Genomic DNA, 24,399 nt, shown 5'->3' on the forward strand with positions numbered 1-24,399 from the left:
ACCACTGATGTTAAACTGACTGGCCTGTAGTTACTACGACTGTCCTTGCACCCTTTCTTGAATAAGGGTGTCACATTTGCCACTCTGCGATCATCTGGCACCTCCCCTGTATCTAGGGAAGATTGGAAGATTATGGAAAGCCCTTCTGCTATCTTCACCCCCGTGTCCTTTAGCAACCTGGGATGTAAGTCACCCAGACCAGGTGATTTATCCACTCTAAGCATAGCCAACCTCTCCAGGAAAATGTTCGAAGCTATTATTAAAGATATAGCAGGGCACTTAGAAAAGTACAAGGTAATCAGGCAGAGTCAACATAGTTTTGTTAAAGGGAAATCATGTTTAACCAATTTATTGGAGTTCTTTGAAGAAGTAACATGCTGTGGATAAAGGGGGACTGGTGGATGTACTGTACTTAGATTTCCAGAAGGCATTTGATAAGGTGCCACATCAAAGGATATTGTGGAAAATAAAAGCTCATGGTGCAGGGGATAACATTTTGGCCTGGATAGAAAATTGGCTCCTGACAGAAAACAGAATAGGCATAAATGGGTCATTTTCTGGTTGGCAAGATGAAATGAGTGGTGTGCCACAGGGATCTGTGCTGGGGCCTCAACTTTTTATAATTTATATAAATGACTTGGATGAAGGGACTGAAGGTATGGTTGCTAAGTTTGCTGATGACACAAAGATATGTAGGAAAGTAATTTGTGAAGAGGACATAAGGAGGTTACAAAGGGATATCGATAGGTTAAGTGAGTGGGCAAAGACCTGGCAAATGGAATATACTGTTGGAAAGTGGGAAATTGTCCATTTTGGCAGGAAGAATAAAAAAAAAAGCATATTATCTAAATGGTGAGAGATTGCAGAGCTCTGAGATGGAGGGATTTGGGTGTCCTAGTGCATGAATCGCAAAAGGTTAGTATGCAGATACAGCAAGTAATTAGGAAAGCTGATAGAATGTTATCGTTTATTGCGAGGGGAATTGAATACAAAAGTAGGGAGGTTATGCTTCAGCTATACAGGGCATTGGTGAGAACACATCTGGAGTACTGTGTACAGTACTGGTCTCCTTATTTAAGGAAGGATGTAAATACGTTGGAAGTAGTTCAGAGAAGGTTTACTAGACTAATACCTGGAATGGGTGGGTTGTCTTATGAGGAAAGATTGGACAGACTAGGCTTGTATCCATTGGAATTTAGAAGAGTAAGAGGCGACTTGATTGAAACATATAAGATTCTGAGGGGTCTTGACAGGGTGGATGTGGAAAGGATGTTTCGCCTTGTGGAAGAATCTAGAACTAGGGGTCACTGTTTAAAAATAAGTGGTCGCCCATTTAAGACAGAGATGGGGAGAAATGTTTTTCTCTCAGAGGGTCGTGAGTCTTTGGAATTTTCTTCCTCAAAAGGCAGTAGAAGCAGAGTCTTTGAATATTTTTAAGGCAGAGGTAGATAGATTCTTGATAAGCAAGGGGATGAAAGATTAATGGGGGTAGGCGGGAATGTGAAATTCAGGTTACAATCAGATCAGCCATGATCCTGTTGAATGGTGGAGCAAGCTCGAGGGGCCGAGTGGCCTACTCCTATTCATATGTAACTCCACCCTATCAATTTTCATCCCATCCATTATCTCTACCATCTCTGCTTCCACCGATGTTTTGTCAGGTTCTTCTCAGTAAACACTGATACAAAGTACTCATTAAGTATTTTAGCCTTGCCCTGTGCCCATATATCACCCTCTTTGTCCCTAATAGGCCCCACCCCATACTACCTGCTTACTATTTACATGCTGATAGAAGATTTTTTAGTTCCCTGCTGTCCTATTCTCATTCTCTCTTTGTCAGTCTTATTTTTCTCTTCACCGCCCCTCTCAAACTTATTGTATTTGACCTGGTTCTCACATGAAGAATTCACCTGACATGCATCATACACCCGTTTTTTTTGTTCTATCATATTCTCTATCTCCCTTATTCCTGGCTTTGATTCCCTCCCTTTCCCTCTTGTTGGAGTGTACCTCACCTGGATCTGAAACGTCTCCTCCTTAAAGATCACCCATTGCTCCGTTACAGTATTTCCTGTCAATCTATGGTTCCATTTCCCCCTGGCTAAATCCCCTCTCATCACTCTTTCACAATTTAGAAGTTCTATCTTAGATTGTTTTCAGATAATCTGTTTATTGTGATGTTTATTGAGGGATAAATATTGACCAGGACACCGGGAATAACTCCCTGCTCTTCTTCCAAATTGTGCCAAGGGATCTTTTGCATCCACCCAAGTACATTTAATGTTTCACCCAAAAGACAGCATATCCGACAGTGCAGCACTCCCTCAGTACTGACCCTCCGACAGTGCGGCTCTCCCTCAGTAATGACCCTCTGACAGTGCACACTCCCTCAGTACTGACCCTCCGACAGTGCGACACTCCCTCAGTACTGACCCTCCGACAGTGCGGCTCTCCCTCAGTAATGACCCTCTGACAGTGCAGCACTCCCTCAGTACTGACCCTCCGACAGTGCAGCACTCCCTCAGTACTGACCCTCCGACAGTGCGGCTCTCCCTCAGTACTGACCCTCCGACAGTGCGGCTCTCCCTCAGTAATGACCCTCTGACAGTGCAGCACTCCCTCAGTACTGACCCTCCGACAGTGCAGCACTCCCTCAGTACTGACCCTCCAACAGTGCGGCGCTCCCTCAGTACTGACCCTCCGACAGTGCGGCGCTCCCTCAGTACTGACCCCCCGACAGTGCAGCACTCCCTCAGTACTGACCCTCCGACAGTGCGGCACTCCCTCAGTACTGACCCTCCGACAGTGCGGCACTCCCTCAGTACTGACCCTCCGACAGTGCAGCACTCCCTCAGTACTGACCCTCCGACAGTGCGGCACTCCCTCAGTACTGACCCTCCGACAGTGCGGCACTCCCTCAGTACTGACCCTCCGACAGTGCAGCACTCCCTCAGTACTGACCCTCCGACAGTGCAGCACTCCCTCAGTACTGACCCTCCGACAGTGCGGCACTCCCTCAGTACTGACCCTCCGACAGTGCGGCACTCCCTCAGTACTGACCCTCCGACAGTGCAGCGCTCCCTCAGTACTGACCCTCCGACAATGCAGCACTCCCTCAGTACTGACCCCCCGACAGTGTAGCACTCCCTCAATATTGACCCTCCGACAGTGCGGCACTCCCTCAGTACTGACCCTCCGACAGTGCGGCACTCCCTCAGTACTGACCCTCCGACAGTGCGGCACTCCCTCAGTACTGACCCTCCGACAGTGCAGCACTCCCTCAGTACTGACCCTCCGACAATGCAGCACTCCCTCAGTACTGACCATCCGACAGTGCGGCACTCCTTCAGTACTGACCCTCCAACAGTGCAGCACTCCCTCAGTACTGACCCTCCAACAGTGCAGCACTCCCTCAGTACTGACCCTCCGACAGTGCAGCACCCCCTCAGTACTGACCCTCCGACAGTGCAGCACTCCCTCAGTACTGACCGTCCGACAGTGCAGCGCTCACTTAGTACTGACCCTCCGACAGTGCAGCACTCCCTCAGTACTGACCCTCCGACAGTGCGGCTCTCCCTCAGTACTGACCCTCCGACAGTGCGGCTCTCCCTCAGTACTGACCCTCTGACAGTGCAGCACTCCCTCAGTACTGACCCTCCGACAGTGCAGCACTCCCTCAGTACTGACCCTCCGACAGTGCGGCTCTCCCTCAGTACTGACCCTCCGACAGTGCGGCTCTCCCTCAGTAATGACCCTCTGACAGTGCAGCACTCCCTCAGTACTGACCCTCCGACAGTGCAGCACTCCCTCAGTACTGACCCTCCAACAGTGCGGCGCTCCCTCAGTACTGACCCTCCGACAGTGCGGCGCTCCCTCAGTACTGACCCCCCGACAGTGCAGCACTCCCTCAGTACTGACCCTCCGACAGTGCAGCACTCCCTCAGTACTGACCCTCCGACAGTGCGGCACTCCCTCAGTACTGACCCTCCGACAGTGCGGCACTCCCTCAGTACTGACCCTCCGACAGTGCAGCGCTCCCTCAGTACTGACCCTCCGACAATGCAGCACTCCCTCAGTACTGACCCCCCGACAGTGTAGCACTCCCTCAATATTGACCCTCCGACAGTGCGGCACTCCCTCAGTACTGACCCTCCGACAGTGCGGCACTCCCTCAGTACTGACCCTCCGACAGTGCGGCACTCCCTCAGTACTGACCCTCCGACAGTGCGGCACTCCCTCAGTACTGACCCTCCGACAGTGCAGCACTCCCTCAGTACTGACCCTCCGACAATGCAGCACTCCCTCAGTACTGACCCTCCGACAGTGCGACACTCCCTCAGTACTGACCATCCGACAGTGCGGCACTCCCTCAGTACTGACCCTCCAACAGTGCAGCACTCCCTCAGTACTGACCCTCCAACAGTGCAGCACTCCCTCAGTACTGACCCTCCGACAGTGCAGCACCCCCTCAGTACTGACCCTCCGACAGTGCAGCACTCCCTCAGTACTGACCGTCCGACAGTGCAGCGCTCACTTAGTACTGACCCTCTGACAGTGCAGCACTCCCTCAGTACTGACCCTTCGACAGTGCAGTGCTCCCTCAGTACGGCACTCCCTCAGTATCAACCCTCCGACGCTCACCTTCCGACAGTGCAGCACTCCCTCAGTCCTGACACTCCGACAGTGCGGCACTCCCTCAGTACTGACCCTCCGACAGTGCAGCGCTCCCTCAGTACTGACACTTCGACAGTGCGGCATTCCCTTGGTACTGACCCTCCGACACTCCCTCAGTACTGACCCTCCGACAGTGCAGCACTCCCTCAGTCCTGAACCTCCGACAGTGTGGCACGCCCTCAGTCCTGACCCTCCGACAGTGCGGCACTCTCTCAGTACTGACCCTCCGACAGTGCAGCACTCCCTCAGTACTGACCCTCTGACAGTACAGCACTCCCTCAGTACTGACCCTCCGGCAGTGCGGCACTCCCTCAGTACTGACCCTCCGACAGTGCAGCACTCCCTCAGTACTGACCCTCCGACAGTGCGACACTCCCTCAGTACTGACCATCCGACAGTGCGGCACTCCCTCAGTACTGACCCTCCAACAGTGCAGCACTCCCTCAGTACTGACCCTCCAACAGTGCAGCACTCCCTCAGTACTGACCCTCCGACAGTGCAGCACCCCCTCAGTACTGACCCTCCGACAGTGCAGCACTCCCTCAGTACTGACCGTCCGACAGTGCAGCGCTCACTTAGTACTGACCCTCTGACAGTGCAGCACTCCCTCAGTACTGACCCTTCGACAGTGCAGTGCTCCCTCAGTACGGCACTCCCTCAGTATCAACCCTCCGACGCTCACCTTCCGACAGTGCAGCACTCCCTCAGTCCTGACACTCCGACAGTGCGGCACTCCCTCAGTACTGACCCTCCGACAGTGCAGCGCTCCCTCAGTACTGACACTTCGACAGTGCGGCATTCCCTTGGTACTGACCCTCCGACACTCCCTCAGTACTGACCCTCCGACAGTGCAGCACTCCCTCAGTCCTGAACCTCCGACAGTGTGGCACGCCCTCAGTCCTGACCCTCCGACAGTGCGGCACTCTCTCAGTACTGACCCTCCGACAGTACAGCACTCCCTCAGTACTGACCCTCTGACAGTACAGCACTCCCTCAGTACTGACCCTCCGGCAGTGCGGCACTCCCTCAGTACTGACCCTCCGACAGTGCAGCACTCCCTCAGTACTGACCCTCCGACAGTACAGCACTCCCTCAGTACTGATCCTCCGACAGTACAGCACTCCCTCAGTACTGACCCTCCGACAGTACAGCACTCCCTCAGTACTGACACTCCGACAGTACAGCACTCCCTCAGTACTGACACTCCAACAGTACAGCACTCCCTCAGTACTGATCCTCCGACAGTACAGCACTCCCTCAGTACTGATCCTCCGACAGTACAGCACTCCCTCAGTACTGACACTTCAACAGTGCAGCACTCCCTCAGTACTGACCCTCCGACAGTGCGGCACTCTCTCAGTACTGACCCTCCGACAGTACAGCACTCCCTCAGTACTGACCCTCCGGCAGTGCGGCACTCCCTCAGTACTGACCCTCCGACAGTGCAGCACTCCCTCAGTACTGACCCTCCGACAGTACAGCACTCCCTCAGTACTGATCCTCCGACAGTACAGCACTCCCTCAGTACTGACACTCCAACAGTACAGCACTCCCTCAGTACTGACCCTCCAACAGTACAGCACTCCCTCAGTACTGATCCTCCGACAGTACAGCATTCCCTCAGTACTGATCCTCCGACAGTACAGCACTCCCTCAGTACTGACCCTCCGACAGTGCGGCACTCCCTCAGTACTGACCCTCCGACAGTACAGCATTCCCTCAGTACTGATCCTCCGACAGTACAGCACTCCCTCAGTACTGACACTCCGACAGTGTTGGAGCTGCGGGCTGACAAGTCCCTGGGTCCTGATGGACTTCATCCTAGGGACTTAACAGAAGTGACTAGTGAGATAGTAAATGCGCTGGTTTAAATTTTCCAAAATTCCCAAGATTCAGGGAAGGCTTCATTAGATTGGAAAATTGCGAATGTACCTCCTTTATTCAAAAAGGGAGGGAGACAGAAAGCAGGAAACTACAGGCCAGTTCGCTGAACATCTGTCATAGGAAACATGTTAGAAGCTATTATTAAAGACGTTATAGCAGGACACTTAGAAAAATTCAAGGTAATCAGGCAGAGTCAACATGGTTTTGTGAAAGGGAAATCATGCATAACCAATTGATTGGAGTTCTTTGAGGGAGTTACATGTGCTGTGGATAAAGGGGAACCGGTGGATGTATTGTACTTAGATTTCCAGAAGGCATTTGATAAGGTGCCACATCAAAGGTTATTGTGGAAAATAAAAGCTCATGGTGCAGGGGTTAACAATTTGGCATTGTTACGACCAGGTGAGGGAAGGGTCTAGGGCTCCCCTCTCAGCCTTTTCCTGGTTTGGCCGTAACAGGGTTTAACTTTTAAAACACAGTGTATTTAGCTTCCTCTCAGAGTGTCCTTGCTCTCCGCTCTCTAATTGCAATTGTAAAGAAATCAACAAGACATGTTTCTCAGATTTAAACAAGAAAGGTGTAAGCTTATTAACCTTAAAACTTTAACTCAGTTAAAAATACTAAAAATACCCGACATGACCACACTAGCATGTATACAGAATAAACACACAAACAAATAGAGATAGAGGAGGAGCAAGAATTAAAGAGGAAAGGTTTGAAGTAGTAGATAGAATTCAGTTACTGGTTTTGGATTGGATGTAAAGTCTTTGGTTGAAGTTCAGTCTTGCAGTTCTCGTTGGGGCCCAGTGCACACTTTCAAACTTGTTTCACTGTTCTTCTGTCTTGAGGCTTGAGTTACTTCCGTGGGTCCCTGGAACTTTGCATGAGAAAGAAACAGAGAGAGAGAGAAAGAGAGAGAGAGAGAGTGGGGCCTTGCTTCTCTTCTTGAAGTTCAATTGCAGTCTGTTTCTTTTCTGTATGGCACAATTCAAAAAACTCCAGGTTGGCCAGCAAGTTAGTCATGTGACTAGCTCCTTGTTTGAAACAGCCTCACCTGCGAGGTTTGTGGGTTTCTCCAAGCTTACCAGAAACTCTCAGTGGGGCATGGAATGCTGGCCCTTACACAGTCAATAACTCTCAATGTCTTTTGATCTTCACTATTGACAAAACCCATCTGGCTAATTGGATCAGGAAATGCTTCCATTGTTTCTTTAGGCAACTGTCTCTCAGAATGCAAATGTGCAACCATGTTTTCAGCCACTATTCTGTGGTCTTATTAAAACAAGTTATGTTCAATGTCCAGTAAGTGTTCAAATAATGTTCTATATGATGAAATTAATATGTTTCCAGCTAAATGAAATGCGACTTTGGGAGGAGCATTTCATTATAAAATATAGGAAAACACATGCATTTCTCTCATTCATTCAGAAATCTCAAAATTGTTGCAGTCTGACTTTCCTTTCTTAAACTGCCCCTTTTCCCTTGAAGTGGGTCTGAGATAGCTAGCTATGTGTTGCCCAAGAGGTTTAAAGTTTCTTCACTATCAGCCTGCAATATGCTGGGAATGGGCATCCCAATAAACATGTGATTTTTGGGGAGGTTTGCAATTTGCACATTTCCATGATTGTCTCGGGTGCCTTTGTTACTGCTGATGTCTGCAGGGGGAGGGTTAGATTTAATTAGCCCTGGTTTGGAGTTCTGATCATGGGAGTCAGCAGTGGGTGGATCCACTCTGATCTCTCTTTCAGTGTTCTGATGAGTCATGCAGGTGCTTTTCACTTTAGGGTATGGTTGGTTCCCTTTTCTCCTGACTGTGGGGGTAATTCTTTGCTAATCTTCCCTTTGTCCTCTGGGACACTCCTGCTGGCAGGTATTTGTCCAGATTCTACTGCACACCACTATGGCACTTCAACTAGGTGAGGCATCAACCCTCACAGTTTCTCTACCCTCTTGAGGACTCTTTTTGTCCCTGCAGGTTTTTGTAAATGCTGTTAGCAACTCTGGTGGGGTGCTTCTGGTGTCTGCATTTACATAGGAGGATGTGGGGTCTAATTTTTCCAACATTTCCCGGTTGGCTGACCAGACAGTAGTGGTTTTTATTTGGGAATCCTCTCGGACCTCCTTTAACCTGTCCTCTTTGTCCCTTTTTCCCTGTCCTCTCTAACTCTCTGCCAGACCTGTGCCTGCCTGTCCCCTTTTGTTCTCGGGGGTGGTCCTTTACAGTTCACCTGCCCTCTGCTGGAGGGTTTCCCAAAAGCCGATACAGGAATTAGGGATGCAGATTTCACTGCAGGTTGGGGCTTCCCCTCAACCAGGCACATGTGGCAACTCCTACAGTACTCTACTCCATCTTTGTGGAGTTTTGGCCAGTCAAACTGCTGCCTTATGTGGGCTTTGGTTTTTCATATACTGACATGTACAGCCATTGTAACCTCACGGGCCATTCTTAATATTTCTCTCAGATACCTCTGCAGCACCACTAACTGGTGAACCACTTTGAACATTCTTTGCTCTCAGGTCTGTGAGGAGAACTCCACTTCCTCATCAGTACCCCATTCTTTAAATAGTAGCAATCAGGGACTCCCTCTGCTTCACTTTCAGTCTGGACAGCCTGTGCTAACTCTCTCAATATTGGGTCCCCTTGCTGAACCTCAGCTCGGGAAGGTCCATTTAATCCATTCCCTGGATCCTCTAACTTTCCAAAGAAAGTCTCAGACAGACAGAGCTCATGGTCATCTGCCTGCAGTGCTAATTCAATCTCCTCTGCGGGAGCTGGTTTGATCATGGCCTGATTCATTGCACATTCAGGGAAACTGCAGGGAACCGTCTCCTGCCACTGCTCTGTCTCTCTGACGTGCAGTCTCTCATTACTGGGGAAGCTACCACCTTCGCCCCCGCTAGATCATTACCGAGGAGCAGGTTAACCCCATCCACAGGCAAACTAGGGACAATCCCTACGGTCACCGGTCCCAAAACTAGATTGCACTCTCAGTAAAAGTACGGGCATACACTGCCCTCCAATACCATTTACTGTCATTCTGGTGTTTACTGCACTCTCTAGGGGAAAGATCAGGCCTTTTCCCAGTAAAAGGGACCTAGTGGCCCCTGTGTCCCTGCGAATTACTATGGGCTTGTTGGCTCCACTCGAGGAGTATGGGGTTACACTCCCTTCAGACACAAAACCCTGATAACCTTCAGGGATCCTATTAAATTTTCCTGCACCCACAGCAGTATGTTTTCTGGGTCTTACTACTGCTGCAGGTAAAGCCACAGCTTGTTCAGCTGTGCTTTCCATCAGAATCCTTTCTCCTTCACTGAGCGGGTGTCCCTGATTAACTCTACAGGCTGTCCCCATAGTTTCCAGCAGTCAGCTCTGACCTGCCTTATTACAATGGAAGCACACAGGTCTTTGGGTCTCATTCCCCCTTCCAGCACCATGCTTTTAGGCTGGAGGAGGCCCCCTGTGTGTCCTGCTTTTCTTTCTTTCCCAGGACTGCTTGGGCTCCTATCACCTTCCCACCCTTTGTCCTTTTCAGATTGGTGGGGGTGACGAGAAAAGTTTTCCCCTTCATCAATGACTTTCCCTCCATCATAAGGTCAAAGGTGGGGACGTTCAGCACCATTCGCAACTCCTCAGATACTGAAGCAGCCTGTGTCCAGCTGCAGTAAGACATGGACAACATCCAATTCCGAAGAAGGGTCACTGACCCGAAACGTTAACTCTGCTTCTCTCTCCACAGATGCTGCCAGACCTGCTGAGTATTTCCAGCAACATCCAGGCTTGGGCTGATAAGTGGCAAGTAACATTCGCGCCACACAAGTGCCAGGCAATGACCATTTCAAACAGGAGAGAATCTAACCATCTCCCCTTGACATTCAACGGCGTTACCATCGCTGAATCCCCCACTATCAACATCCTGGGGGTCACCATTGACCAGAAACTAAACTGGAGTAGACACATAAATACCGTGGCTACAAGAGCAGGTCAGAGGCTAGGAATCCTGAGGCGAGTAACTCACCTCGTGACTCCCCAAAGTCTGTCCACCATCTACAAGGCACACGTCAGGAGTGTGATGGAATACTCTCCACTTGCCTGGATGGGTGCAGCTCCAACAACACTCAAGAAGCTCGACACCATCCAGGACAAAGCAGCCCGCTTGATTGACACCCCATCTACAAACATTCACTCCCTCCACCACCGAAGCACAGTGGCAGCAGTGTGTACCATCTACAAGATGCACTGCAGCAATGCACCAAGGCTCCTTAGACAGCACCTTCCAAACCTGTGACCTCTACCACCGAGAAGGACATGGGCAGTACATACATGGGAACACCACCACCTGCAAGTTCTCCTCCAAGTCACACACCATCCTGACTTGGAACTATATCGCCGTTCCTTCACTGTCGCTGGGTCAAAATCCTGGAACTCCCTTCCTAACAGCACTGTGGGTGTACCTACCCCACATGGACTGCAGCGGTTCACGAAGGCAGCTCACCACCACCTTCTCAAGGGCAATTAGGGATGGGCAATAAATGCTGGCCTAGCCAGTGACGCCCACATCCCATGAATGAATAAGAAAAAAGTTTTAATTGCCTCCCTAATCATCTGAATTACCTTCCAATTGCTCATTTTTGAAAGACAAACCAAGTCCCCATGGAACTTGCCATCCGCTGCTTATGAAACTGCTTCTCAGCATGATGACGTTGGGGGCCAAACACAACACCATGTCACACAATTTTACTGCCCCCCTCCCCCCGCCACCCTCACCACCTCCATCACTGTGTGCTTTTTCCCTATAAAATGCCAGCCACAGGGTCTGTGGAGCAGTATCACACACAGAGGACATGGTCCCCTTTATCCAGTGCTGTGAGATATAGAATCATACAAATTGTAGAATCATAAAAGTTTACAGTATGGAAGGAGCCATTCAGCCCATTGTGTCTGTGCTGACTGACAAGGAGCCAACCAACCTAATCCCACTTTCTAGCTCTTGGTCCAGAGCATTGTAGGTTACAGCACTTCAAGTGCATATCCAAATACTTTTTAAATATTATAAAGCTTTCTGCCTTTACCACACTTTCAGGCATTGAGTTCCAAAACCCCACCACCCTCTGGGTGAAAATATTTCCCCTCGAATCCCCTTTAAAACTCCTGCCTCTTACCCTAAATCGATGCCCCCTGGTTATGGACCCCTCAACCAAGGGGAATAGGGCCTTCCTAGTCACTCTATCTAGACCCCTAATAATTTAATACACTTCCACTAGGTCTCCCCTCGGCCTCCTCTGTTCCAAGGAAAACAACCCTAGCCTATCCAATCTTTCTTCATAACTAAAATTCTCCAGTCCTGGCAACATCCTTGTAAATCTCCTCTATACCCTCTCTATAGCAATCAATCTTTCCTATAGTGCGGTGACCAGAACTGCATGCAGTACTCCAGCTTTGGCCTAACCAGTGTTTTATACAGTTCCAGCGTAACCTCCCAGCTCTTATATTTTATGCCTCGGATAATAGGCAAGTATCCCATATGCCTTTTGACCATCTTATTGACCTGTCCAACCACCTTCAGGGATCTGTGGACATACGCTCCAAGGTCCCTCTGTTCCTCTACACTTCTCAGTATCCTACCATTTATTGTGTATTCCTGTGCCTTGCTAACTTTCCCCAAATGCTTTACCTCACGCTTCTCTGGATTAAACTCCATTTGTCACTGTTCCGCCCACCTGACTAGACCATTCATATCTTCCTTCAGTCTACAGCTTCTTCATTATCATCTACATGGCCAATTTTTGTATCATCTGCAAACTTCTTAATTATACCCCCTACATTCCAGACCAAATGATTGATATACACCACAAAAAACAAGAGACCCAGTACTGAGCCCTGCTGAACCCCACTGCAAACAGCCTTCTGGTCACAAAAACACCCTTTGCCTCCTGCCTCTGAGCCAATTTTGGATCCAACTTGTCACTTTTGCCTTGGATTCCGTAGGCTTTTACTTTTGTGATCAGTCTGCCATGTGGAACCTTATCAAAAACCTTGCTAAAATTCATTTGACTATATCAAATGCGCTAACCTCACTGACCCTCCTTGTTACCTCCTCAAAAAATCCAATCATTTTAGTATTTTTGAGGGGAAAATGTTCACCAAACCCACCCATAGGAAACTGATAGCATTGATCAGAGAGTGTGAATCGAGGGAGGGTGAGTTGGGGAAGGTGAGTCAGGGAGTGTCATAGAGTCATTTACCGCACAGGAGGTGACCAATCAGCCCATTGAGTCCATGCCAGCTCTCCACAGAGCTATACAGTCAGTCCCACTCCCCGGCTCGATCCCCGTAGCCCTGCAAGTCTACTTCTCTCAGGTGACCATCCAACTTCCTCTTGAAGTCAGTGATTGTCTCCACTTCCACCATCTTTGTGGCAGCGAGTTCCAAGTCATTACCACCCGCTGTGTAAAAAAAGTTCTTCATTCTCCCTGCATCTTTTGCCCAAAACTTTTAATCTGTGTCCCCTAGACCTTCTACCATTTGTTAATGCAAACAGCTTTCCTTGTGTAACTTATCAAACCCTGTCATAATTTTGTACACTTCTATTAAATCTCCCCTCAATCTCCTTTGTTCTAAGGAGAACAAATCCAGGTATTCCAATCTAACCTTTTAACTAAACTCCTCCATCCCTGGAACTGTTCTGGTAAATCTCCTCTGCACCCTCTCAAAGACCCTCACATCCTTCCTGAAGTGTGGTGACCAAAACTGGACACAATTCTCCAGTTGGGGCCTAACCAGAGCTTTATAAAGGTTCAGCATAAATTCCCTGCTTTTGTACTCAATGCCTCTATTTATGAAGCCCAAGATACCATATACTTTACTAATTGCTCTCTCAATAAGTCCTGCCATCTTCAAAGATTGATGCACATGAACCCCCAGGTTCCTCTGTTCCTGCACACTCTTTAGAACTGTGACATTAAGTATAGATTTCCTCTCCCCATTGCTTCTGCCAAAATGCATCACCTCACATTTGTTTGTATTAAATTCTATCTGCCACCTCTCTGCCCACTCCGCTAGCCTATCTATGTCCTGTTGCAGGTGGTTCATATCATCCTCACTGTTTGCCGCATCTCCATGTTTGGTGTCAGCAGCAAATTTTGAGATTCTACTCTGTATTCCGTGATTCAAGTCATTTATTTATAGCAAAAAAGCAGTGGTCCCAGCACTGACCCTTAGGGAACACCAGTGTCTATCATTCTCATTCTGAAAAACAACCATTTACCATGACTCACTGTTTTCTGTCCATAAGCCAATTTTTTTATCTAATTGGACACTAACCCTCCTATTTCATGAGCTACAATTTGGTTAACCAGTCTTTTATGTGGTACCTTATCAAATGCTTTCTTAAAATCCACATAAACAACATCCACTGCATTCCCTTCATCAACCTTCTCTGAAAACTTCATCAAAATATTCAATTAGATTAGTCAAGCATGATCTGCCTTTTTTTCCCTGCTTATTGTTTCTAAAACCTTACCCATCACTGATGTTAAACTGATTGGCCTGTGTGAGTTGGGGAGGGTGAATCGAGAGAGGGTGAGAAGGGGAATGCAAATCAGGAGGGTGTGAATGGGTGGGTGTTTTTTTTATTCATTCGTGGGATGTTGGCGTTGCTGGCTAGGTCTGCATTTATTGCCCATCCCTAACAGGAGGAGGTAGTGGTGTCGTGGAAATGTCACTGGTCTAGTAATCTCAATGTTCAGGCTAGTGCTCTGGGGGTACGGTTTTGAATCCTACCTTGGTAGATGGTGAAATTTGAATTCAATTAATAAATCTGGAATTTTTTTTTTAAAAAGCTCGTCTAATGATGACTATGAAACCATTGTCGATTGTTGTATAAACCCATCTGGTTCATTAATGTCCTTCAAGGAAGGAAATCTGCTGTCCTTACCTGGTCTGGCCTACATGTGACTCCAGACCCACAGCAATGTGGTTGACTCATAAATGCCCTTGGAAATGGCCCAGCCAGTGATGCCCATATCCCACGAATGAATAAAAAAGAAAAGTTGCCCTTGAGAAGGTGGTGGTGAGCTGCCTTCTTGAACCGCTGCAGTCCATGTGGGGTAGGTACACCCACAGTGCTGTTAGGAAGGGAGTTCCAGGATTTTGACCCAGCGTCAGTGAAGAAACGGTGATATAGTTCCAAGTCAGGATGGTGTGTGACTTGGAGGCGAACTTGCAGGTGGTGGTGTTTCCGTGCATCTGCTGCCCTTGTCCTTCTAGGTGGTAGAGGTCGCGGGTTTGGAAGGTGCTGTCGAAGGATCCTTGGTGAGTGTGAATCAGGTGGTTGTGATTTGGTACATTATATAAGTGCCAGTTGTTGTTGTCGGGACAGTAATTTGGGAACATGGTTCTGACCAGGTCACATTAATGACCGTTCGATAATGCTGAAGTGTAATTTTTTCTGTTTCAGGTTATCTATGCTGTGGGTGCCCTCGCCAAGGCTACTTACGATCGTATGTTTAAGTGGTTGGTTCTCCGTATCAATAAGACCTTGGACACTAAGTTGTCACGGCAGTTCTTCATTGGAGTGCTCGACATTGCAGGCTTTGAAATATTTGATGTGAGTCTCTCTCAACAACAACAATCCATTTAAAATCCTTCCTGATCAAGTGGAAAACTCAAGACTAACAGGTCAAGGTGAAATCTAACGAACTAATCTAACCTTTAGGAAATCCTGGTCTTGTGTGAAAAGCTGAACTTCCCAATTGAAAAGAGACTTTGAAATGACCTCCTGAGAATATCAAAGTGGTTCTCACGTCTGGTGAAGAATCAGCACAGACTCAATGGACTGAATGGTCCTCGTGCTGTAAACCTCACTGGAGCTAATCAATAAGGGAGAGTGCACAGTTCAGGATTCAGAATGTTGGATGGGAGTCCTTGCTGCCTGCAATGAAACAGTCAGATCGAGAGGGCACTAATGGATAAATCCCTGCTTCATTTTAACTGCCCCCACCTGGTAACCATCAGGCAACAAGGGGGTGAGGAGTGTGGTGGGGGAGGTTAAAATTCCCCTCTCCTTGAGAGTGGAGCAGTCACACTGTGAATCCCACCATGTCAACCATCCCAATGGGACAAAATCAATAGTCACATGGACAAATGCAAATTAATTAAGGAAAGCCAGCATGGATTTCTTAAGTGAAAATCATGTCTAACTAACTTGCTGGAGTTTTTTGAGGAGGTAACAGGGAGGGTTGATGAGGGCAATGCTGTTGATGTGGTGTACATGGACTTTCAAAAGATGTTTGATACAGTGTCACACAGAGACTTGTGAGCAAGGTTATAGCTCATGGAATAAATGGGACGATAACAACATGGATACGGAATTGGCTGAGTGACAGGAAACAGAGAGTCGTGGTTAATGGATGTTTTTCGGGCTGGAGGAAGGTTTGTAGTGGAGTTCCCCAGGGATCAGTGGTTGGACCCTTGCTTTTCTGATATATATTAATGACCTAGACCTTGGTGTACAGGGCACTATTTCAATATGTGCAGACGACACGAAACTTGGAAGCATTGTGAACTGTGAGGAGGATAGTGTAGAACTTCAAAAGGGCATAGACAAGTTGGTGGAATGGGCAGACAGGTGGCAGATGAAGTTCAATGCAGAGAAATGTGAAGTGATTCATTTTGGCAGGAAGAACATGGAGAGACAAATTAAATTAAGGGTACAATTCTAAAGGGGGTGCATGAGTAGAGGGACCTGGGTGTATATGTGCATAAATCATTGAAGGTGGCAAGACAGGTTGAGAGAGCAGTTAATAAAGCATACAGTATCCTAGATTTTCCTAATAGGGGCATAGAGTACAAGAGTAAAGAAGTTATGTTGAACTTGTATAAGACACTAGTTCGGCCTCAGCTGGAGTACTGCGTCCAATTCTGGGCGTCACACTTGAGGAAAGATGTGAGGGCATTGGAGAGAGTACAGAAAAGATTCATGAGAATGGTTTCAGGGATGAAGAACTTCAGTTATGAAGATAGATTGGAGAAGTTAGGACTGTTTTCCTTGGAGAAGAGAAGGCTGAAAGGTGATTTGATAGAGGTATTCAAAATCATGAGGGGTCTGGACAGAGAGATAGAGATAGAGAGAAACTGTTCCCACTCGTGAAAGGATCGAGAATGAGAGGACACAGATTTAAAGTATTTGGTAAGAGAAGCAAAAGAGACATGAGGAAAAACTTTTTCACGCAGCGAGTGATTAAGGTCTGGAATGCGCTGCCTGAGAGTGTGGTGGAGGCAAGTTACAGGCAGAAGGAAGGGAATGGAACTGAGGGAATTGCTCTTTCAGAGAGCCGGTGAGGACACGATGGGCTGAATGGTCTCCTTCTGCACTGTAACAATTCTGTGATTCTGTGATTCTATGTTGGAAGGTGCAGATAATGGATTATAAAACTGATTCGCTTACTTCTCAAGGCATTCAATCCAATGGCTGGCAGAGACCACATGCTGTATAACTGTTAATCCTCTCTCTCTCCCTCTCTCCCCTCTCTCTCTCCCCTCTCTCCCCTCACTCTCTCTCTCTCCTTCCCCTCGCTCTTTCCTTCGCACTCTCTCTTTCTCTCTCTTGCTCCTACAGTACAACAGTTTCGAGCAGCTCTGCATCAACTTTACAAATGAGAAACTGCAACAGTTTTTCAATCATCACATGTTTGTGCTGGAACAGGAAGAGTACAAGAGGGAAGGCATTGACTGGGTCTTCATTGACTTTGGCCTCGATCTGCAAGCTTGTATTGATCTTATTGAGAAGGTAGAAAATTTCATAAACCCTTCCTCTCTTTCAGATTTAAAATAGAAGCTTACTTTTGGGCAAGAAAGATCATTTGACATTCACATTTTTCTTGCACGAGATCTACATTCCTATCCAGAATATTCTGTTCAAAATATTTGTTCTGGTTTATAGATGCTTCCACAGGTTTGTTCCTCCTACCCTCTGTATTCCTATTTGTCCTAACTCGCAACAAGTCCCATCACCCCTGTGCTCGCTGACCTACACTGGTTCCCAGTCCAACAGCATCTCAATTTAAAAATTCCCATCCTCGTTTTCAAAGCCCTCCATGGCCTCGCCCCTCCCTATCTCTGTAATCTCCTCCAGCCCCTCCGCAATCTCTGCCCTCCTCTAATTCTGGCCTCTTGAACATCCCTGATTTTAATCGCTCCACCATTGGCGGCCGTGCCTTCAGCTGCCTGGACCCTAAACTCTGGAATTCCCTCCCTGAACCTCTCCGCCTCTTTCTCCTCCTGTAAGACGCCTCTTAAAAGCAACCTCTTTGACCGAGCTATTCCAGCAAGATCCCAGTTCAATCTCCAATCTGGGCACAGTTGGTTGATCTCAGTTGTCATCGTACCCTGGAATACCAGTGGGAGAAATGGTGAATGTTGTTACTCCTGGCCGCTATCCACGGAATCTTGCTAGAAATTGAATGGGAACAATAATGAAGGACAGGGTCACACTCGCTGAGAATCTCCCACTCCCGCCAGTAAAATAGGGGCAGACTGAGGGCCAGAAGGCAACTGCTGCCGTGAAAGTCTACAGGAAAGTCTACAGTCTAGTGGGAGTGGTCTACAGGCCCCTGAACAGTAATCACCATGTAGGACAAAGTATACAAGAAGAAATATTGGGTGCTTGTGATAAAGGGACGGCAATAATCATGGGTGATTTTAATCTACATATAAACTGGAAAAATCAGATTGGCAATAGTAGCCTGGATGAGGAGTTCATAGAATGCTTTCAAGATAGTTTCTTAGAGCAGTTCGTTCTGGAATCAACCAGTGAGCAGGTTATATTAGACTTGGTTTTGTGTAATGAGACAGGATTAATTAATGACCTCAGAGTAAAGGCACCTCTAGGTAGCAGCGACCACAATATGATTGAATTTTACATTCAGTTTGAAAGAGAGAAGAGTGAGTCTAAGACTAGTATTTTAAATTTAAATAAGGGCAACTATGTGGGCATGAAAGCTGAGCTAGCTGAAGTGAACTGGGTTACTAGGCTAGGAGGTTGATCAATAGAGAAGCAGTGACAGACATTCAAGGGGATATATCAGAATACTCAGGATAAGTATATTCCTACTATAAAGAAAAATTCTAAGGAAAGGGCCCACCAGCCATGGTTAACTAAAGAAGTTAAAGAAAGCATCAAACTTAAGGAAAAAGCAAAGATGAGTGGCAGGTCAGATGATTGGTCAGGATATAAAGAACGGTAGAGAATGAGTAAAAGGTTAATCAGGAGAAAGAAATTAGAGTATGAGAGGAAGCTAGCTAGAAATGTAAAAACAGATAGTAAGAGTTTCTACAGGTATTTAAAAAGGAAAAGAGTAAGTAAAGTGAGTGTTGGTCCTCTAGAGAGTGAGAATGGGAGTTAATAGTAAATAATAAGGAAATGGCGGATGAAATGAACAAATATTTTGCTTCTGTCTTCACTATAGAGGATCCAAAAAATAATCCAGTAATAGCTGTAAATCAGGAGGTGGAAGGAAGAGAGAAACTTGGTGAAATTACAATCGCCAGGGAACTGGTACTGAGCAAACTAATGGAACTGCGGGCTGACAAGTCCCCGGGTCCTGATGGGCTTCATCCTAGGGTCTTAAAAGAGGTGGCTAATGAGGTAGTAGATGCGTTGGTGTAAATTTTTCAAAATTCGCTAGATTCTGGAAAGGTTCCATCAGACTGGAAAATAGCAAATATAACCCCTCTATTCAAGAAGGGGGGGAGGCAGAAAACAGGTAACTATAGGCCAGTTAGCTTGATGTCTATTGTGGGGAGGGTTTTAGAATCGATTATTAAGGAGGTTGTAGCTGGGCAGTTAGAAAAACCCAAGGTAATCTGGAATAGTCAGCATGGTTTTTTGAAAGGGAAATCATGTTTAACTGATTTACTGGAGTTCTTTGAAGAAGTAACATGAGCTGTGGATAAAGGGGAGCCTGTTGACGTACTGTACTTGGATTTCCAGAAGGCATTTGAAATGGTGCCACATAAAAGGTTATTGCGTAATGTAGGAGCTCATGGTGTAGGGGGTAACATATTAGCATGGATAGAAGATTGGCTGGCTGGCAGAAAACAGAGAGTATGCATAAATGGGTCCTTTTCTGATTGGTAGGATGTGACGAATGGAGTCCCGCAGGGGTCTGTGCTGGGGCCTCAAATTTTTACAATTTATTTCAATGACTTAGATGAGGGGAGCGATGGCATGGTAGCTAAATTTGCAGATAACAAAGATAGGTAAGAAAGTATGTTGTGAAGAGGACATAAGGAGGTTGCAGACCAATATAGATAGGTTGAGTGAGTAGGCAAAAATCTGACAGATGGAGTATAATGTGGGAAAATGTGAAGTTGTTCACTTTGGCAGGAAGAATAAAAAAACAGAGTATTAATTAAATGGAGAACTACTGCAAAATTCCAAAGTGCCGAGGAATCTAGGTGTTCTAGTGCATGAGTCACAAAAAGTTAGTATATAAGTACAGCAAGTAATAAAGAAGGCTAATGGAATGCTATCCTTTATTACGAGAGGAATTGAAAATAAAAGTAAGGATGTTATGCTTCAGTTATACAGGGCATTGGTGAGACCACATCTCGAATACCGTGTGCAGTTTTGGTCTCCTTATTTGAGGAAGGATGTGAATGCATTGGAGGCGGTTCAGAGGAGGTTTACTAGATTGAAACCTGGAATGAGCGGATTGTCTTATGAGGAAAGGTTGGACAGACTGGGCTGGGTTTCACTGAAGTTTAGAAGAGTGAGGGGAGACTTGATTGAAGTTTATAAGATCCTGAATGGTCTTGACAAGGTGGATGTGGAAAGGATGTTTCCTCTTGTGGGTGAGTCCAGAACTAGAGGGCACTGTTTTAAGATTAGGGGTCACCCTTTTAGGACAGAGATGAGGGGAAATTTTTTTCTCTCAGAGGGTTGTGCGACTTTGGAACTCTCTGCCTCAGAAGGTAGTGGAGGCAGGGTCATTGAATATCTTTAAGGTGGGGTTAGATAAATTCTTGTGAGATAAGGGAATCAAAGATTATCGGGGGTAGATGGGAGTGTGGAATTCAAGACACAAACAGATCAGCCATGCTCTTATTGAATGGTGGAGTAGGCTAGAGGGGCCGAATGGCCTACTTCTGCTCCTAATTCGTATGTTTGTAAAGTGAGCACTGTAGGTGTATCTACCCCACATGGGCAATTAGGGATGGGCAATAAATGCTGTCCTAGCCAGCGACACCCACATCCCATGAATGAATTTTTTAAAAATTGTATCTCAGAGAGGAACCAATGACTTGGGACAAGGCGAAGAGGGAAGAGAATTTGATGGTAAGAAGGAGGTGTGGCCAACTTTGATTGTCTGTTTATTTGTGTTTGATACAGCCACTGGGAATCCTGTCAATCCTGGAGGAGGAGTGCATGTTCCCAAAAGCCACCGATATGTCATTCAAAGCAAAGCTGTATGACAATCACCTGGGGAAATCACCCAACCTCCAGAAACCACGGCCAGACAAAAAACGTAAATACGAGGCTCATTTTGAGCTGGTTCACTACGCTGGAGTGGTAAGTATAATAAATCATTGCACAACTGCGAGTGTACAAGTGTCTGTGTGAAAGAGAGAGTGACAGGATGTGTTTAAGGTGATGCTCAGTAAGTGTAACAATTAACTCAGATTCATCAGGCTCCAGTTCACTATGTTTTACTGCTGAATGACAGTCTCCTCAGGGGTAGAAACAACATTTTAATGGCTGCCTTAAAGTGCTGGATTAATTTGGATTTTCTCACAGGTTCCTTACAATATTATTGGGTGGCTCAATAAAAACAAGGACCCTTTGAATGAGACTGTGGTGGGAGTCTTTCAGAAATCTTCCAACAAACTGTTGGCCGCCTTGTATGAATCCTATGTTGGTGCCGATGCAGGTAAGCTATTGTGAACTTGTTAATATCTGTACCTGTTCTTTATTTAGTATAGCAGGCCTGTGCCTTCGTCAGTGTAGATCTAGACCACAACTTCCAAACCCTGATTCTAATCCTGACCTCACTCATGACCCTGAACTCAACCTTGATTCTGACCCCTGACCCCAACTTTCCCAACCACCGGCAATGTAGTGCAGATACAGTAAGTCCGTTTTTTTTATTCTTTCATGGGATGTGGGTGTTGCTGGCATTTTTTGCCCAACCCTAGTTGCCCTCGAGAAGGTAACTGAGTGGCTTGCTAGGCCATTTCAGGGACAGTTAAGAGTCAACCAGATTGCTGGAGTCACATGTGGGCCAGACCAGGTAAGGACAGCGGATTTCCTTCTCTAAAGGACATTAGTAAACCAGATGAGTTTTTACGACAATTGATGGTAGTTTCATGGCACCATTACTGAGTCTAACTTTCAATTCCAAATTGTTATCAATTAATTGAATTCTTTTTATTAATTAATTGAATTTAAATTCCATCAGCTGCCATGGTGAGATTTGAACTTGTGACCCCAGAGCATTAGGATGGGTCTCTGGATTACTAGTCCACTATGCCACCGTCTCCCCCTCTCTCCAGGTCAGGCTCCATTTCCTGAATCCTCCTTGTTCAATGAGAAAATGAGGGATGAATAGTTCCCAATACTTAAATCAGGGTCAATATTAAGCAATTGTAATTCAGCTTTAACACAGGTCACATGCCTCCACACGCAGACTCCAAGTTGTTTCCACAGTGCACAAAGTGTGACATTTCTACTTTTTAAACCAATAACTTGTTGCCCTGTTCACATCATCCAGTCCATCAATGAACTGGGACTGATCCTGGGATTTCCTGGGATGAGCTTCCTGCTTTAAGCAGCTGTATTCACAGATTCTCATGGAATGAATATTTTATTTTTCACTTTTCACCTTTCATTCCAGCCCAGGAGCCGAGCAAGACCGGCACAAAGGAAAAGCGGAAAAAAGCTGCCTCATTCCAGACTGTCTCCCAGTTACATAAAGTAAGATTCCACTTTGCTACAATCGGGCTTCTCGCACACATCCCACTCGCCTCAAATAGCGGCCAGTGTCCCCATCCCGATCACTCCACGGGTGACACATACATACCCTCACTAAGAGTGTGTGTCGATGTGTAGCCTGCACAATATCAACAATCTTATCGCGTTTGTTTAGAGACACACCTGTAATATATTAAACTGGTAAGAAATGGCCCAACCAGCAATAGAACAATCTGATTTGCTATACTTCGGTGGTGGAGAAACTTCTAGACACAGTAATTAGGGACAAAATTAATAGTCACATGGACAAATGTGGGTTAATTAAAGAAAGCCAGCATGGATTTCTTAAGAGAAAATCATGTTTAACTAACTTGCTGGAGTTTCTTGAAGGGGTAACCAAGAGGGTTGATGAGCTCAATGCTGTTGATGTGGTGTATATGGACTTTCAAAAGGTGTTTGATACAGTGCCATACAACAGACTTGTGAGCAAAGTTCTAGCTCAAGGAATAAATGGGACAGTAGCAACATGGATACGAAATTGGCTGAGTGACAGGAAACAAAGAGTAGTGATTAATGGATGTTTTTTGGGCTGGAGGAAGGTTTGTAGTGGAGTTCCTCAGGGGTCAGTTTTGGGACCCTTGCTTTTCCCGATATATATTAATGACCTAATCCTTGGTGTACAGGGCACAATTTCAAAGTTTACGGATGATACGAAACTTGGAAGCATTGTGAACTGTGAGGAGGATAGTGTAGAACTTCAAAAGGACAAAGACAAGTTGGTGGAATGGGCAGACAGGTGGCAGATGAAGTTCAATGCAGAGAAATGTGAAGTGATTCATTTTGGTAGGAAGAACATGGAGAAACAATATAAAATAAAGGGTACAATTCTAAAGGGGGTGCAGGAGCAGAGGGACCTGGGTGTATATGTGCATAAGTCATTGAAGGTGGCAGGACAGGTTGAGAGAGTGGTTAATAAAGCATACAGTATCCTGGGCTTTATTAATAGGGACATAGAGTACAAGAGCAAGGAAGTTATGTTGAACTTAAGATACCAGTTCGACCTCGACTGGAGTATTGTGTCTAGATCTGGGCCCCACGCTTTAGGAAAGATGTGAGGGCATTGGAGAGAGTACAGAAAAAAGATTCATGAGAATAGTTCTAGGGATGAGGAACTTCAGTTATGAAGATAGATTGGAGAAGTTAGGACTGTTTTCCTTGGTGAAGAGAAGGCTGAGAGGTGATTTGATAGAGGTATTCAAAATCATGAGGGGTCTGGACAGAGTAGATAGAGAGAAACTGTTCCTACTCATGAAAGGATTGAGAATGAGAGGGCACAGGTTTAAAGTATTTGGTAAAAGAAGCAAAAGTGACATGAGGAAAAACTTTTTCACACAGCGAGTGGTTAAGGTCTGGAATGCACTGCCTGGGAGTGTGGTGGAGGCAGGTTCAAATGAAGCATTCAAAAGGGAATTAGACAGTTATATGAAAAGGAAGAATGTGCAGGGTTACGGGGCGAAGGCGGGGGAATGGAACTGAGGGAGTTGCTCACTTGGAGAGCTGTGCAGACAAATGGCCTCCTTCTGTGCTGTAACAATTCTGTGATACTGTGATCCACTCAAATATTCAGAGACAGAAATTCAGTGATTGAAATTGTGAAGCATCATTCATAGCTTTATATTAAAAAGGCAAAATGGTTGTAAAATTCAGCACCTTTAATGATGGGTCAATTTTACCGTATCCTGCCGGATGGGAATCCCACATAATTAGGTGGAACACTGATTTTATGGCCCGCCCAATGGGGGCAATTTTAACCTATCCCTCCAGTCAGGAAACTGACAGGATTGGGGGCAATGTTGGTTTTACACCCACC

The 24,399-nt window shown here is 46.5% G+C and overlaps 1 protein-coding gene across 1 annotated transcript in view; it reads left to right on the forward strand.

The window, feature by feature from the left end:
• LOC137378420 (myosin-7-like) overlaps positions 1-24,399 on the forward strand; it is a 199,645-nt gene that overhangs the window by 77,383 nt on the left and 97,863 nt on the right. Inside the window, exons 14-18 of the mRNA XM_068048747.1 lie at positions 15,018-15,167; positions 17,178-17,348; positions 20,952-21,131; positions 21,357-21,489; positions 22,453-22,532. Coding sequence (XP_067904848.1) covers positions 15,018-15,167; positions 17,178-17,348; positions 20,952-21,131; positions 21,357-21,489; positions 22,453-22,532 — 714 coding nt within the window. The remainder of the gene's footprint in view (positions 1-15,017; positions 15,168-17,177; positions 17,349-20,951; positions 21,132-21,356; positions 21,490-22,452; positions 22,533-24,399) is intronic.

This window comes from Heterodontus francisci, chromosome 16, assembly GCF_036365525.1.
Source record: "Heterodontus francisci isolate sHetFra1 chromosome 16, sHetFra1.hap1, whole genome shotgun sequence".
Lineage (NCBI taxonomy): Eukaryota > Metazoa > Chordata > Chondrichthyes > Heterodontiformes > Heterodontidae > Heterodontus > Heterodontus francisci.